This window comes from Patiria miniata, unplaced genomic scaffold, assembly GCF_015706575.1.
Source record: "Patiria miniata isolate m_02_andy unplaced genomic scaffold, ASM1570657v1 HiC_scaffold_7, whole genome shotgun sequence".
NCBI classification, from domain to species: Eukaryota; Metazoa; Echinodermata; class Asteroidea; order Valvatida; family Asterinidae; genus Patiria; species Patiria miniata.
This window is the reverse complement of record NW_024037074.1, coordinates 34,848,811-34,866,026: the sequence shown is the minus strand read 5'-3', so window position 1 is coordinate 34,866,026 and position 17,216 is coordinate 34,848,811. Positions and strand designations below refer to the sequence as shown.

The 17,216-nt window shown below is 42.0% G+C and overlaps 3 protein-coding genes across 7 annotated transcripts in view; 2 read left to right on the top strand and 1 right to left on the bottom strand.

The window, feature by feature from the left end:
- LOC119746128 (myogenesis-regulating glycosidase-like) lies at positions 1-2,834 on the top strand. Its single transcript, XM_038222927.1, has one exon. It carries the CDS (start codon positions 298-300, stop codon positions 2,353-2,355), a length of 2,058 nt encoding a protein of 685 aa, XP_038078855.1. The 5' UTR covers positions 1-297; the 3' UTR covers positions 2,356-2,834.
- A 1,499-nt stretch (positions 2,835-4,333) lies between these two features.
- Positions 4,334-7,018, top strand: LOC119746127 (myogenesis-regulating glycosidase-like). Its single transcript, XM_038222926.1, has one exon. The coding sequence runs from the start codon at positions 4,686-4,688 to the stop codon at positions 6,753-6,755; it is 2,070 nt and encodes a 689-aa protein (XP_038078854.1). The 5' UTR covers positions 4,334-4,685; the 3' UTR covers positions 6,756-7,018.
- Positions 7,019-7,740: 722 nt separating this feature from the next.
- LOC119745877 (tropomyosin-like) overlaps positions 7,741-17,216 on the bottom strand; it is a 50,211-nt gene continuing 40,735 nt past the window's right edge. For 4 of the 5 annotated variants that reach the window (XM_038222526.1, XM_038222527.1, XM_038222529.1 and 1 more), the window contains one exon: positions 7,741-12,113. Coding sequence is in view for 2 of the 5 variants with exons in the window: in XM_038222527.1 (XP_038078455.1) it covers positions 12,031-12,113 (83 nt within the window). In the remaining 3 variants the exon portion in view is untranslated. The remainder of the gene's footprint in view (positions 12,114-17,216) is intronic. The other variant, XM_038222528.1, reaches the window with a different exon arrangement.

The window sequence follows — 17,216 nt, the reverse complement described above, 5'->3', positions numbered from 1 at the left end:
ATAAACAGACACACAAAATGATAGCCTATGGCATGTAGGTGGATTCAAACATAGCTCCATGATCCAAGGACTGAGAGTACCGACTATACGGTTGAGTGCATCTTAAGCCGGAGAGCTAACGGTACTCTATTCTGATACTTGAGTGGTCTATTAATAGCCATCGGTCTTGCTGCATCTTCAAACATACACATTCGATTGCGGAAGTTTTAAAGACGCGAAAAATCATCACGGCATAACTCTTGACAGTTTGTGAGAAACGGGTGTTCAATTACTGAAGTTCGTCACGCTAATGATGATATGACCTCCACTATGTTGAGTAAACGGAGGCTCATTCTCGCTGTTGTAGTAGTGTTGCTTTTGTGCGCCGTGGGCGCTGGCGTTATATGTGCCATTGTGTTCACCGTGGGCCGGGATGACTCGACTCCCCCCAAATCCCCGCCTGCCATACGGACAGTGGTAGATGTGGAGGCTTCAACCGGGGAAATCTCCATCAAGAACCTCAATGGAGATACCGTGATGAGTGGCATCCTAGCTGCTAGCTCTCCTGCCAGTGTGAAAGGTCTTGAATGCTTCGCTGAAGGGAACGCACTCTGCTATCTCTGGAAAGAAACTGCAGAGGTCAACATCAACTTGGTTGCCACACAGGAAGTGAAAGACGAGCAGTTTTCGTGTACGCACGTGGTTTGGGAATCCTTGGTTGCCGACGTACCCCTACGAGACTGCTATTCCCTGGATGGGGCTCATTGGTACGGGAGTGCCGAGATGTTCTATCAGATGTGGCCGATTGAAAAATGGAATGAGACCACTACGATGTACGTATCTGGTGACATGTACGCAAACTGGCAGGATTACGGATCGGTTTTGGACAGGTATTGGTTATCGTCCCGAGGGGTTGCCATTCGTGTCAGCCATGACACCCCTCTGCATGTCAGTCTGAATGACAATGGTGACGGAAAGGTGTGCTTCCAAAGCACCTATGCTAACTCTTACTACCCCAACCTCGAAAACAACTTGCAGCGCTTGGACTACACCATCTGCACGCATGACGATGTGCGCCTCGTGCACGACGCCACTTGGCGCGAAATTGGCCCAGCTGGCGGGAAACCGACTGGTTTACCGGACGAAAGAATGATCAGGTCTCCTATCTGGTCCACGTGGGCACGATACAAAATCTTCATCAATGACAGCGTGGTGAACGATTATGCAGATGAGATCATTGCCAATGGGTTCACCAACAGCCAAATAGAAATCGACGATGGATACTCCATGAAGTACGGAGAACTTGACTTTGATCAGACGAAGTTCCCATATATGAATGACACCGTTCAGAAACTTCACGACAAGGGTTTTCGCGTGACTCTCTGGGTGACACCATTTGCTAACATTGACACCAACGCGTACCAAGAAGGTAAGGAGAAAGGCTACTGGGTGACTAAACGGGGGCAGAATGAGGGCGTGGTCAAGTGGTGGAATGGTTTAGCTGGAATGCTTGATGTTACCAACCCAGCCGCAGTGGATTGGTTCGTATCAAGACTCGAGAAGCTCCAACAGGATACTGGAATCGATTCCTTCAAATTCGACGCTGGAGAAACCAACTATTTAGTCCAGGATTTCGAGACCTATGTTCCCTTAGTCAATCCTTGCGAATATACTGCTCTTCATTCTGAGATGGCAGCGCGCCTTGGAGGCCAAATCGAGGTCCGGGCAGCCTTCGAGAATCAGGATCTTCCAATCTTTGTGAGGATGATGGATAAGGATTCCCGCTGGGGCTGGGATAACGGACTAAAGACACTTATCACCACAGCGCTGACATTCAGCTTGCTAGGCTATCCTTACGTTCTACCGGACATGATTGGTGGCAACTCTTACGAGTCGGAATTCCACGGCCTCGAAGTACCACCGCGGGAGCTCTTCATACGATGGCTGGAAATCACGGCCTTCATGCCGGCTATGCAGTTCTCCATCTCGCCCTGGCAGTACGATGACGAAGTGGTGACCATCTCCAAGAAGTGGGTCACCTTCCACGAGGATGTCATCACGCCTAAGCTGCTCCAGATCGCCCGGGCCGAGACCATCGTAAACCCCGGTCAGCCGTTGATCAGACCCCTATGGTGGATCGCACCGACCGACGAAGACTCCCTGAAGATGGACACAGAGTTCCTAGTTGGTGATGACCTATTAGTGGCGCCTATCGTCAATAACGCCACCTACTCCAGGGATGTCTACCTCCCTCCAGTGGATGGATTGTGGACACGCATGCCACAGGGAGATAGTGTGGAAGGCGGGCAGTGGCTTCGCAATGTACCCGTTCCACTTGATGAAGTGGCGTACTTTACTCGGACCAACGCCAAGTAAACATTAAAAACAATGAAAAAAGGCCATCTCCGAATTTCCCCGCAGGTTCGAAAATTATTATTAATTTTTTAAATGGGATGTTAAACGAAGACAACTGAATGAAAATTACCGTGGCCTACTATGCACATGTTATCGACGTTGAAGGATACCGACATTGAGATTTATAAAAAGGGATTGGCGATAGCCTCCCATGAGAAAAAGTAAATATAAACAGTAATCTTTCACACAAAATCAAACCTATATGTTGAAAATTCATTTCAGATGCTTCAAATGCCGATGGTGTACATTTCCTTTACCTCGAAACGGTGTAATCAATGAGTTCCCGAATGGGAGATAATTATGATATAATCATTTCTATAAGGAAGCAGAATATCTTATTGCCGAGGCCAATGGTTGCTGTTTATTGCTACGTGTACCTTTGTTATCAGATGCCAATAAAAAATGAATGGAAGTTTCTGTTTGCCATTTTCGTAGTTGTCCGAATAAAATTTGATGTCCCAGCCCCTTTAATGCATAATTTCCCTCTTATTAATATTGTTGCACAATAATAGTCTGCTCCGGGTTCATTATGTTATCACTGTTGATAGGCTAACCATAGTGGGGTGATATGCTCGGTGGTCTGATTAGAGATAACAAAAATCTAAGGTCCAAAGGGGGTAACTTCAAAACATTTTATTACATTACTTTTGTTTGCAATACGCTGGCGTACACATTGGTTATTAATGACAGCTATAGTTATGACACCATTTTATAACGCCGCTGTTCCCTTAATTAGCCGCTAAAGGTTATTTTTGTCGGCGACCTACAAGGCAGTATATCCGTGACCTTAATCTTATCTTAAAAGCAGGTAAGTCAAGAGAGACTGAGCGACGAGGTGAATATAGCCTATTTCAAGAAAAGGTTTACACAACATAACAGTGCATGTGTGCACAAAGGCATCGGTAATACATTTTGATAACGATCATTTCTTTAAACCTATTGAATTACGCCCCGTTATTAATATCACAAAGCAGACGTCATGGTCCACATGCAAAGCTAGACTTGAGGATAAGTCGCTAAACAGTCGTGTTTTGTCGGTCGGCACCCCCAATATCTACCTCACGGTAATCTGGGTTCGACATGGAGTCGATCCGTACACGCATAATACTGGGGTCGAGTATGCACAAATCGTCCCCGCCTGTAAGGCCAAGTATATATATAAAAAATTAAAAAACGCCATGTTTAGCGTCCTGCCTTTTTGAAAAAAAGGAAGGATGAGGAGGCCCTTTTTCCCTCCAAAATGGCCGCCGCCACCGGGCTATTTTTCAAGATGGCCGCCAGGTTGTTTTTTTAAATGGCCGCCACTGGGACTCAGGAAATGACATACCAGCTTATGGGCTTCATGCAATAGACAAAGCGGCTAATAATATGACGTCACTCTTTCAAATTCATTTTTCGGTTTAAAAAAAAAAAGGAGGCGGCCTCCAAAAAGGAAACGGGCTGGGACACAAACATGTTTTTTTTATTTGGTCTTAGTATGAAGCTATACCGCTGCCACAGTGACGTCGTGGGGGGGGGGGGGGATGCCCCTTTTCACCAGCCGTGCCCCCTTTTTGGCAAGGGTACTCATGAAAAAAGACACTATCTAAAAAAGGCCTTTTTTCACGAGTGACCCGTTTCTTAACGTTGACCGCGAAGTCGGCAAGTGTGCATGTGCCGCCATGAAAAGCGCATTACTGTCCGCAGCCGCCGTCACCTATTGTCCGATGATGTCCTGTAATACCCCCCCCCCCCCTTCCAATGTTACAGAGGCTGGGTGACGGTTAAAAAAACCTGTCTACCTTTCACCAGGAATGAGGCGAGTGCCCAGTCCCCCAATAAAAATAACCAAGCTACTCCACTGGCTAGGTGTCTGTCCGTCGCGGTGCGGTGCGCGGCAGACGAACAAAACCCGGCCAATTACCGACTTGATTTGAAGTCTAATGCATATCGAGAACAGACAGTCAGCAATGGATGGTTGAATGACTTACATATTGGTACGGCAAGGCTTGACTATCCGTACTTTGCCTGCTCGATACCAGGCATACAATATACTTCTGTGGTAATATGTAGTAATCTGTTTTGCAAATTATCTTTGACGTGAACACAGCACTACTGGATAAACAGTGCACGTTATTACAGGATGTAAAGACCACGATACGTTCAGTATTTTTTAAAGTGCCCGCATATGCAGTTTCAACTGAATACGTTATTTTAACTGAAAGCGGTATAGGCCTAACTGCTATAGGTGGACTAATCAACTTCATTGCCGAACACTGTCATCAGCATCGAGTACGGGTTCTGCTTCCAGAATGATTACAAAATGGCGCCTCATTATTCGGGCTGTGGCCGTGCTGTTAGTGTGTTTGATAGCTGCCCGTGTCTTTTCCGGCTCTCTGTTCACTTTAAACCTGAAGTCGATGAATTCCAGTCCTGACAGCTCCGCCTTCTCCTCACCTGCCATTGGGAAGCTAATTGGTGTGGAGGCTACGACCGGGAAAATCTCGATCCAAAACCACAAAGGAAACACGGTGTTGAGTGGCAGCCTAGCTGCTAGCTCGCCTGCCAGTGTGAAAGGCCTCGAATGCTCCGCCGAAGGGAACGCTCTCTGCTATACTTGGAAAGCGGGAATAGCTGAAGTCAAGATTGAACTGGTTGACACGAATGAAGCTAGGCCATTTACGTGTGCGCACGTGCAATGGGAGTCATTTGTTGCCGACACACCCCTACGAGACTGCTATTCACTCGATGGGGCTCACTGGTATGGTGCAGGTGAGCGGTACCGCCAGGTATGGCCAATAGAGAAAATGAGTGGATCAAGCACAATGTTTGCATCTGGAGACGTGTACACAAATTTGCAGAGGTATGGATCGGTTGTGGACAGGTACTGGTTATCGTCCCGAGGGGTTGCCATTCGTGTCAGCCATGACACCCCTCTGCATATCAGTCTGAATGACAATGGCGATGGGATGCTGTGCTTCAAGAGCACATATGACAATTCCTACTATCCGAACTTCACGAACAATTTGCATCTATTGGACTACACAGTTTGCACGCATGACGATGTGCGCCTCGTGCATGACGCCATTTGGCGCGAAATTGGCCCAGCTGGCGGGAAACCGACTGGTTTACCGGACGAAAGAATGATCAGGTCTCCTATCTGGTCAACCTGGGCACGATACAAAATCTTCATCAATGACAGTGTAGTGAACGATTATGCAGATGAGATCATAGCCCATGGGTTCACCAACAGCCAAATAGAAATCGACGATGGATACTCCATGAAGTACGGTGAACTTGACTTTGATCACACGAAGTTCTCGGACGTGAAAGGCACCGTTCGGAAACTTCACGACAAGGGATTTCGCGTGACTCTCTGGGTGATACCATTTGCTAACATTGACACCAACGCGTACCAAGAAGGTAAGGAGAAAGGCTACTGGGTGACTAAACGGGGGCAGAATGAGGGCGTGGTCAAGTGGTGGAATGGCCTGGGTGGTATGCTTGATGTGACCAATCCGACCGCAGTCGATTGGTTTGTAGCAAGACTCAAGAAGCTTCAACAAGATACAGGAATTGATTCCTTCAAATTTGACGCTGGAGAAACTAACTATTTAGTCGATGATTTCGAAACCTACGTTCCCTTTGTCAATCCTTGCGAGTATACGACCCTGTACGCTAAGATGGCAGCACGTTTTGGAGGTCAAATCGAGGTCAGGGCTGCCTTCGAAAACCAGAACCTACCAATCTTTATTAGGATGATGGATAAGGATTCCCGCTGGGGCTGGGATAACGGACTAAAGACACTTATCACCACAGCGCTAACGTTCGGTCTGATGGGTTATCCTTACATCCTACCGGACATGATTGGTGGCAACTCTTACGAGTCGGACTCAGAATTCCACGGCCTGGAAGTACCACCGCGGGAGCTCTTCATACGATGGCTGGAAATCACGGCCTTCATGCCGGCTATGCAGTTCTCCATCTCGCCCTGGCAGTACGATGACGAAGTGGTGACCATCTCCAAGAAGTGGGTCACCTTCCACGAGGATGTCATCACGCCTAAGCTGCTCCAGATCGCCCGGGAGGAGACCATCGTAAAGCCTGGTCAGCCGCTGATCAGACCCTTATGGTGGATCGCACCGACCGATGAAGACTCCCTGAAGATGGACACAGAGTTCCTAGTTGGTGATGACCTGTTGGTGGCGCCTATCGTCAATAACGCCACCTACTCCAGGGATGTCTACCTCCCTCCAGTGGATGGACTGTGGACACGCATGCCACAAGGCGATAGTGTGGAAGGCGGACAGTGGCTTCGCAATGTACCCGTTCCACTCGATGAAGTGGCGTACTTTATTTTGAACAAAGCCAATTCGCCGTAACGGTGCAAAACAAAACTGAAAACACACCGAGACATTTTAGACGTGCTAGGTGCGTGGTGTAGCACTACATTTTGTATATATGTATTTGCACTTGTATTAAAATTAAAGTTGGCGGTCGAAATGGGATGCCTTGGCTAGCTTTTCCCTCCAAATTAAAAAAAAACCCAGTCTCTCAAGAGGTCCATGCAATTATGTTTTCTTAGGAACATATTTTGTGCAACTTTCTCCTCTTTAAATGTATGGAAACTATTTGACAATCCTTTTTTGGTTTATTTTTATTGAAAAGTGCACTTCTTTACGTAAAAACTTTTCCTATTTCCATGCTTTTCCAGAGGACACTTCAGGGGTTTTCTGTTCAAATTGTGAACCAAAAATTTGCAACGAATCACTAAAGAAAAGAACACTTACAACAGCAAAATATCCAAAATTATGGCACCTTGTGGTGCTGAATAACTAAACATTGAGGTTTCTGCCTGAAATAACATCACACTGAGGCTCATGAATATGGAAATTCGCATTAGCATAGAAACAAAAATGCACAAAAAATACCTTTGGAAATGGCAAAACGAAACTCAAAATAAGGTTAAATGGGACACAAAGATGCAATTTTAAGGATTGCATTAAAAGCAAATTGAACAAGAAAAATGCTTTGACATCAGTGAAAGGGCAACTTTCCACTCTAGTCGCTTATTGGTAATTCCACTTGGTCCTTTTCAAGAATAATTTAGCAAATGAAATGTTCATTGTTATGCATTTAAATCTTCCAGGGCATGCCAACAAATTGCTATTATACGTAATTTACTATTTAGATAGTTGATCTGAAGGTAGGAAGGAATAGAAATTATGATTTGGCCGGCCTGTCATTTTAAAACATATAACTCCTCACCTCAGTACAGCTATTGGAGAATATCCTTTATCATGTCAGAAGTATGTCACCGTAGAACAGTTCGAGTTCGACTCAAATAACAACTGTGACACCAACCACTTTTTGTGTACGAGACAGTATTGTTTTATTGGTACTTAAGACAAAAGGCAATGGCAATACACAATATTCAGTCGGCCACTCTTAAATCCGAACACCCAGTAAAATTGGGTTATCTGTTAATACAAGATGTTATAGACTGCGACAGGTCCGAGTGACCGTTCCAGGACATTTGGATGTTGCTCGTCCTTTGGTTGCCAACTGCTTGCACGAACAGCATGTAAGCTATCGAATCTCAAAGAGTTTTTTTATTAATTTTTTTTTCTGGTGTGCGTCAATTCTTGTTGCCTTGTTGACAGTTTGGCTTCAATCCACAATGACATTCACACTATTTTTCCCCCACTGTCTACAATAGGAGATTAAAGAATAGATGCATGCAAGTCTTCCTAGTACTATTTTGTTTCTCACTTTTTGGATTCATTTACTTTTTTTTTTTTTTAGCCGCGTACAAATTCAGCACTACAAGTTTCCTCTGATGAAATACAACTCTCTGCAGCCAAACCAAAAACAAAGTTCTCTCATGCAACACTTTATAGTTGAAGAAAATTTTTACAGTTTGTCAGAAATTATACGATTAATTAATGCGTCCACTATGACTGAAGCTCTTGTTTCACAGTCGGATAATCACGACCGAACAAAACAAAAATCTCCAAGATTTAGCTCACAATTTACTGTAAATTTTGTTTCTTCTGAATTCTACGGACATTAACTGTACACTATTATTAATAGATAAAACTACACGACTTTCCACTTGGCGTTATTTATCTGCCTCTAATGCACAATCATACAATAAATGAAGTTTCAATAAAAAATAAATGAAAGTTAGATTACAATTATTACAATACTTTGGTAAAGTGGCGCGTGATTTTCAGATGAGAACAAAGCGAGGGTTTCGATTCATGATTTGCTGTATAATAAAGTTATGAACACGTCATCAGATTGTTACAAGCAGCCTACCAGAGCCAGCCGAGGGTTTAGCATCAACTAGCAATAAGTTGCTCCTTTACGGTCAAAAAGCACAACACACACTACAGAGCCATTAATTACATTCAATAACCTTTCTTTTGTTTCTGTTTAAATTACGCAGGAATGGGTAAGGCCCAATATCAAATGTTAAAGAATAAAACTGTGAGCAATATGCAGATAAGCTAATGAACCAATCAGAACTGGTGTTACATGTGCTACATGGAGCCTACACAATACCGCATGATACAGTGGCTCTGGTAGGCTAATGCCTGTCGAGTATGTGATACTCGATATGGGCAGATATGCTACTCAGTAGGTAGATATTACAAAGCGATCTACGTTATTAAAACACACGTTCTCGTAAATTCTCTCTAACTTTTCAAAACACATGGGTTGACTATGTCAAAACGAAGTCCCAAAAATTATGAAAACTGTTCAAGTCCAACTACTGTATAAACCGAAAGCGACGGATTTATGCTTTTGAAAATAACCAAAATCTAAAAAATAAAATAAAAAATACACCACTCCCCATAATGTACAAGATGAATGATTACAAGTATATTTTTTTGCAGGATAAAGACTCAATATTTGCAGAGAATATCTATTCGATAGAGCCTTCTGAGCAACGATCACGGTGATTGGTCAAAGGCTCAATGTAGCAGACTTCATAGCCAATCAGTATGTTTGACTCATTGCTTCTGATTGAGAAAAAAAGTCTCTCTAGAAAGAATGTACATGTATACTGCTCTTGAAAATGAACGTCTACGTTACATGTTTTCACGCATCATTGTCTCGCATAACTGGTGTTAATAACTATCACAATCAGGAAGAGATACGCTATTTAGGCGTTAATAATGATTACCAACATAACATAAAAAGAAACAGCTGTCATGAATCTAGGCAAAACACTTAGAAAAGAAACCTCTGTGATGATACATTTTTGTCATGTTTGGGAAAAAAAGGCAATTTACAGATTATGCTAATACATCAATACAAACCTTACAGATCTCAAGTTACATGATTCATTTAAGCATTGAATGACAATTATACCAGCAGTTATAAATATTTTAGTAGTCTTAATACATCAAGGGATTCAAGCATCTGTTCCAGACAAATTTGCACCTTTAAATTACGTTTATTTTATTATTACGGTTTTTTTTTTATTACTTTGATGATGCTTTCGCATTAAGCTTCAAAAACATAATTGTCTCATGAAGATATTTGTTGGGGGATTTGAGGTACTTCAATCATTGATAATTTAAGGGACACATGAATTTTTAAGCTATTTCAAAAAAAGCTAACAACTACTATTAAAAAATAATAATAAACATGATACAGCGGAGAAAAAACACACTTTGCAAGAAGAAAAAAAATTTTTATTCCTAATTCAGAAAAGGAAAATATTAATATATATGGACTTGGGAAATAGGCTGCCTTCTAGCCACTCCAGAATGCAACTTTAATCTTCATGTGCTTACTGCCTGTTACAGTTAGAAACAAACTAGTAACTTTGTCTTTTTATTTTGCTGCAAACTGTACAAAGTTTTTTTAACTCATGCAACCTCTAGCAAGGGTGACTAGTTTAGCTATGCCAGCCGTGTATAACAAGCCATTGACCCCTTAGCCAAAGGGTCAAAGTGGTGCATTCTGTCTGTGGTGAAGGCAAGCCTTGAGGGGGGGGGGGGGGCAAAGCTGAGGAGAGGAGGGGTTATGATGGTTGAGGGAGGTGTTTAGTACTCCACCAGTTCCTGCATGACCCTCTCGACTTCGTCCGTCATCCCCTTCAGACGTTCCTTCTCCTGAAGCAGCTCATCTGTTGGTTGAGAATGGGAGGAGGATGCCACAAGGAGCACAATGAGGAAGACGTTGCCATAGGGGATGAAGACAAAGCAGAGATGAGACGTTGCCACAATGGAGGATGCCACAGATAAGATGAGAGGGAGATGGAAGGTTGCCGTGGAGACAACATGGACAAGTCACATGGCAGGTTGGTAGAGGTATTCCAGACGCACAAAAAGGTTGCAAAGACAAGGGATAGTAAGAATACATCACAAGACGGTTGGATTGTAGGAGTTTGACACAGACAAGAACGATTCAAAGGAGATGGTTAATATGAAGGTGTGGATCACATGCAGGTGTAGGTCATCGTAGATCACATACAGCATGAGGTGTTAATGGGTAAAAGGTGCAACAGAGACACAGACATAGTCGGGAATGAAGAGAGAGAAAAAAAATAAAGAGAATGTGATAATTTAAGTTGCATAGGCACCAAAAACCTCAACACAAAAGATAACCATTAAACAAACAAAAACACGCAAAAAAAACTAATATACAGCCTAAACTATGCAACTTGGAATGAATCAATGTATTATGTATTATTATTATAAGTACAAAAATTAAATCTTAAAATTTCTGAATATCTTAATCTTTTTTTTTTTTTGGAAAACCTACGACCTATGTTCTGTTTACATTATAACTAGGGAAAAAGGCAGATACATACTTTACAAATCACTGAGCTACTGGTATGTCAACTAGCATCACCACAGATACTCACAAAAAAGTGCACGGTAAAAACAAAATCCACCACCACCAGTCTCATGACATTTTACACTTTGTGCAATTATCGGCCGCTTTGATGGACCGAGGTTGTTGACAGGCGGTGCAGAACATTGAAAGGCACCGTCTGAAAACAGCTTTCCATCGTAGCAGTTTCTGATCATGGCTTGAAACATTGAGAGAGCATGGAATATTTTATCTTCCCCCCCTCTCCAGATATTCCTGATTATTTTGTTAATATAACAAGTGTTGCTCAAGAATGTCGGCTTTTGCGTTCACTCAGATCTTCACTTTTAAGTCCTCAATGTGACGGTCAAAAGCATGTCAAGTTACCAATGATGAATTGCTTTGATGGCAAATTTCAGACTAAACATTCGATTCCCTGGTTTCCGTGAAGGCGTAAACCAGAAGGCGTAAACCAGAAAATGAAATAATGGAATTACTGTTTTCAACAACAAGGGACAGTTGAGGACGAGTAAATTACAGACGGAAGAAAACAAAATATCCCATATCCTCTCAAAGTCGTCTCAGCCATGACGAAAGGAACCTCGGAAAAACCGTGTATAATTACATTTCTAGCTGAAGGTTCAGAATGGGGTTATTAAGGCGTTAACATTAGAAGACAGACAAACACTTAAAAAAAAAAAGGATAAAGGTCTCGCAGCTGTAAGTCCCACTAGATCCGTATGCGGTTGCTCTTGGTGACGGTCCCCGTGATTGCCAGGATGGTAGAGAGAGGGGGGAGGCGTTTCCAGAAGACGGACAATGTCATCAGAAGTCTCCCAAGTCACTCAGAGCCTGGTCATGCTCTATTTGCATCCGCATGAGTTTCTCCTTGGTTGAGTTTAAGTCATCTGTATGGATGGAAGGGGATGGGAGCAGGGAGGGGGTTGGGGTGGGGGAGGGAAGGGGAAGACCACAGGCAGAATTCGGTGGGGGAGGATGAGGGGATGGAATTGAGATGGAGGGGAGATGGATTGAAAAGAATGAAAGAAAAAAAGCATGTTCAGTATCGCATGGTCAATACAACACAAAACTAGTAATACAGGATACATTGAGGACAAATCAAAAGTAGGACAAAAAGATGTAGGACACCCTTTTCAGCCTTCAAACTGGTGGAAATAGTAAATGCAAATTGATATCATTTTGTTTACGTAAACAAGAGCATCCGTAAAAGTAAAGCGCAATGGCATGGTTGACTATGTATTTTGAGTTGGCCGTGTGGTTCACGGCCGAAAGCAGAAAGAAGAAAAAAAACCAGGCGTTTTGAGGACTTGCAATCTGATTGTTGACCCTTGTTTGCATTTTTTAGTGTTGAACAATAACACTTTTAAAGTTTGGCCGTAGTTTGTGACTTGTATGAAGTTAGGCATATGTGGAAGCTTGTAGTGGGTGGTTTTAGTGGATTAAAGAGCGTGCAGGTTGGTGCAGCTAGACATTATTTTGCCCATGCATATGCATGAAATTTGGATTGGTTAAGTAACTTCTTTGTGCCAAGAAACGATATTATCGCACACTTCTTAAACAACAAATGTTTTAACTGAAGACTAAGCTGGTTGGTGTCAACTTTTTTTTTTTACGAAAGGAAGAGTGCTGGTAGTGCGGACACCAGACTGTTGGCCTTGCTTATGACTTTGATGTTGATGGCAATGCTTAGAGAGGTTGCACATTTTGATAAAGATGTGTGTTCTTAACATGTTTCTGATAAGTTCATTTATTTTTGGAGGTTTTTTTGGCAACTATTTGTTTGCTTAACTTTAACAATGGTATTTTTTTTAAGGATATCGTGCTGTGTTTGAATGGACACAACCGTTTCTCGGCACAAGTCTGACAAGGGCAGATCCAGGGGGGGGGCCAAAGGGGGCCATGGCCCCCCCCCCCAAAACGAAACCAATTTTTTTTTTCTTTTATGCAACATCGCAATAAAGGCAGGCAATGAGTACCACCATCTTTTCCTAAAAAAAAAACATTGGTTAAAGTGGTCAGAAATTGCCTCAGATCGCACCACAGAGCATCTAGAATCCAAAAAATTGTCGGGGCCCTTAAGCGGGCCCCGAACCCCAGCCCGTAATTTTTTGACCCACTTTTTTGGGGGACCAAAATTTTTTTGGGCCCCCTCCAAAATTGTGTTCTGGATCCGCCCTTGAAGTCTGACAACTCAAGCCCCAGGGGGCTGGGAGAGGGTTTTCGGTTGATGGCTAGCGACAAAGAGAAAACAGGGTCTACTATAAAAATAGGAAGGTTTTTCATCAAAGCTTTTTCAAACCAGTCAGGCAGTGGTGGCTGGGGGTGAGTAGTGAGTTGTTAATAAGTGAGGGTGCGGGAAGAAAACCACCAACAGGTAGGCAGTGCAAAGAGTTAACCAGGTGTTAATGCTGCAAAAAGCATTTGCCGTCTTCTTAAAAAAAATGAAATTAGTAGAACTCCTACCATAACGTGACAAAATATTTATAGCACAAATGTTCAACTCTCAAAACCGATGTACTGTCTATACTTGTTTATCAACTGATTCCAATAAATAGGAAGGAATAAAAAAAACTTATGAATTACCACGATACTAGACTCGAGTGTCTACTCTTGAAAAATATAGCCAGAATAATATCGAAATGTCCTAAAAAATTTACTTGCGATTTGTAACATTACAACCACACACCAACACGCAACACAGCACAGCACAACTTTGTACATGTATGTTAGTACACCATTAGTACATCAGCAAATGGGAGGACTGAAAGGAAACACTTTTTGGATTTAGTACTCCATGAAGATCTAAATAATACCTAGCAACTTAAGCTGATGCTTATTTTAAATTAATAAACCATTTCTCTGAGTAACACATTTCTACATTTGGTAAAAGTTGACACGTCTATTCCTGCCAACAAAAACCACAGGACATTTCTATGATTGTTCGAAGTTTAAGTTTCACATATCCTACATTACTGAAAAAAACTAAAATAGAAAAACGACTTTAAACCCATGACTCCAAACCCACCACCTCGGCTTTTGTTGCTCTTTTCTTGTGTTGTGATCTTGTCCCAAATGCCAAAAAAATTGAGACCCAAACCAAATTGAACTTTTATACACCTTCATGCACTCAAACACCTTGTGTAATATTTCTACACCCATGATTCAGTAGTGCTTTCAATAGGACTGTCCATATTTCGAATGATTTAGAACTTGATTATTCGTAACTGCATTTCACCACATATTTGAATACTTGAAACTCTCTGAACAAGTTTTACACACGCCAGCTGCAGCTGTTGCACGCAAATTGTTGTGGCCATTTACATTTGTAGGTAGCACCAGTGTGGACCTGGTAATCGAAATAGCCACAGACAATAAAGCGGCTTCTAGTTCGAGCAAATGTGACTGTCAAAGTGAGCAGTCCCACTCACTGTGACAACAACTAGTCCTAGCCTCGGTAGCTAGCCACTAAGGCCTGCGGCTAAGACGGTGGCAGCTAACTTAAACAGTTCCGGTAAACCCAGTGATCCACGTGCCGAGGTACATGACAGTATTTGCACATCACCAAGGGAAAAAAAGGCCAAGATATGAACAAAAAGCTTCATGAAACCAACTCAACGTTAGGATAGCAGTCACGTTAGTCAACATTACTCTGTTAATGAAGAAAACCATGTCGTTTTAGTTGACAGAAGTAGCTTGTTTTTTTTTATTAGCATTCATGGTACACTTTGGTCATATAGTTTATGAACAAAAGTGGATTCAGATGAAGGTTGACAGCCGTGAGAGATAGATGCCATGATACCACCACCCACCCGATCTGGCCCAAGATACTGCTTTAGCACACAACATGAAATGCAACTCTAAGCAGAAAGTGGTTTTGAGGGATATTGTGATGGTAACCAGTTAGGCCAAATGTGAATATGAATCTGGCTGGTGGTTAGCATGATTCTCTTCCCCAAGTACATTTTCTGCTTAGCGACTTTTGAAGACAAGGACCATGTCATATGCTTTGGAAATTTGTCTCAAGAGCAATTTTTATCAAGATGCTTAAAACAATGCTTTTATTTGCTAGTGTCCTTTGAAAATTGTACAATTTTTTTTTTACCCGAGAGCAATTTGGTTTAGTAAAAATTATACAAATTTAACATGGTTTGTTGGTAATTTGTTTTTTAAATTTTTTTTTTTTTTTTGGAGGTACTTGGGGAAGTAGGAGGATCTGCATTGTTTGTTTGTTTGTTTTTACTTTGCCTCATCAAAATCTGGCAAATTGTAACAAATTCAGCCTGCCAATGCAGTGGTGTGGTTTATTATTTCAATAAACCATACCACTGATGGAATATATTTTGCAAATGGATGGGAACCAGGTCAACAAGCATGCATTCTGTACAAGAGGCACCGGGAGCCAGTCATGGCAATTTGACCAATGATGCGTGGCTAGGTCATGAATATGCACGAGGTAATGTAATGGGGCACTAAATAATCTTCCAAAAAACAAAAAAAAAGAAGAAGATATTTTAAAACTACTTGATTTCAAGCTTGTTTTTGCTTTCAGGATTTTTGAAAGTTATGGCCTTGTGGTTATTTCCTGTAATAAACAAAATACGCTTTCACATTTTTAAGCAGCAGCAATTCACAGCAGTCAAGGAAAATGTTAGTAAACCAGCCTCACTGAGTGCCAAGGTCTAGAGATACACAATCTGTTTATGGAGGGCCACAACCTTCAAAATAACCTTTGGAATTTATTTAAAAAGCAAACTGGAAAATTTACTTTATCCTTTGGAAATCACAGGTACATTGGAATAGAAATGTGCCCACATTCCTTAAACAGATTATGATACGAAGTATTCCATGACAGAGACGACACTGCAAGAGGGGTCAATGTGCATACATTACATTACGCAGATATACTACAATTTTTTGAGGGTTACAATCAGATTGACACTAGCTGGAATAGGTCAAGCAAACTGACATTTCAAAAAAATAAGGAGTAGAAATATATGGGACCATCCACTGGGGGGAAATTTGGGATAATCTGGATCTTACTGATCCAGGACTGTTGTGGGTACATCTAAGGTTGGGAAACAACTGTAAGGCATGTCACCACCAGTTTGCAAAGCCACAAGGGTGCTACTTGTGAAAAAAAAAACAATCATGGAAACCTTGGCAAACAAATAAAGTTTGTTCCAAATAGCTAGTTAAAACACTAATCTCTAGGTCCCTTTGTATTATTTTCTGAAATTCTGTTCAGACGGTGCCTTGGACTGTACATTCATGATTGTGAAATCGTTTCACTTGTTCAACTGCATATTTTTTTTTGACTTTTCTTCAGAGTAGAAAGAAAGCATAAAACGAGAGTACCATAACTATCATGGTTCTCCAAAATAAATTTTGCATCAGTTTTTCTCTCTTTTTTTTCAGGCAGAAAAAAAAATCCCAGTTTGCACACAAAGTGCCTAAAAATTCTAATATCGTTCCATTACTAGGATTCTTTTTTATGGAACAAAGAGAAAACAATCTATGGCAGCATCTGAATTGATTGGCTGCGGCTAGCAGTATTACACACGTGTCTATGGGATGAGGCTTGAGCGGCTTCCATAGGTGCATGTATAACTGCAAGCCACAGCCAAGTCATTCGGGCGTGGCCCATTAGGGCACAAAGGGGCTCTGTTGCACAGATGGGCACACTCAGAGGCGAGCATCTAGTCTAAGAAAACAGCGAGAGAGAGTTTTCAGAGAGAGCGAGCGAGCAGGATGAGAGATTCTAATAAGGAGAACGCAAGGGGGATTCCAAGCAAGTAGCAGATCAGTGCAGAAGCGTAAGTTAAGAATTTGAAATTGGCCTACCAGTTCAAGGAGGCCAGATATACAAAATGTGTGGAGAAGCTTTAAAATTAAATTTGATTGTGGGGTCAAGTTCGTACGGCTCATTTCTTGACTTCACAAAAAATTAGAGTGGGAATTATTTTTCCACCACCCAAGTGACACTCCTAGCT

Excerpts from the sequence above, each read along its gene's own strand:
- LOC119746128 (XM_038222927.1), top strand. The coding sequence starts at position 298 with ATGACCTCCACTATGTTGAGTAAACGGAGGCTCATTCTCGCTGTTGTA.
- LOC119746127 (XM_038222926.1), top strand. The coding sequence starts at position 4,686 with ATGATTACAAAATGGCGCCTCATTATTCGGGCTGTGGCCGTGCTGTTA.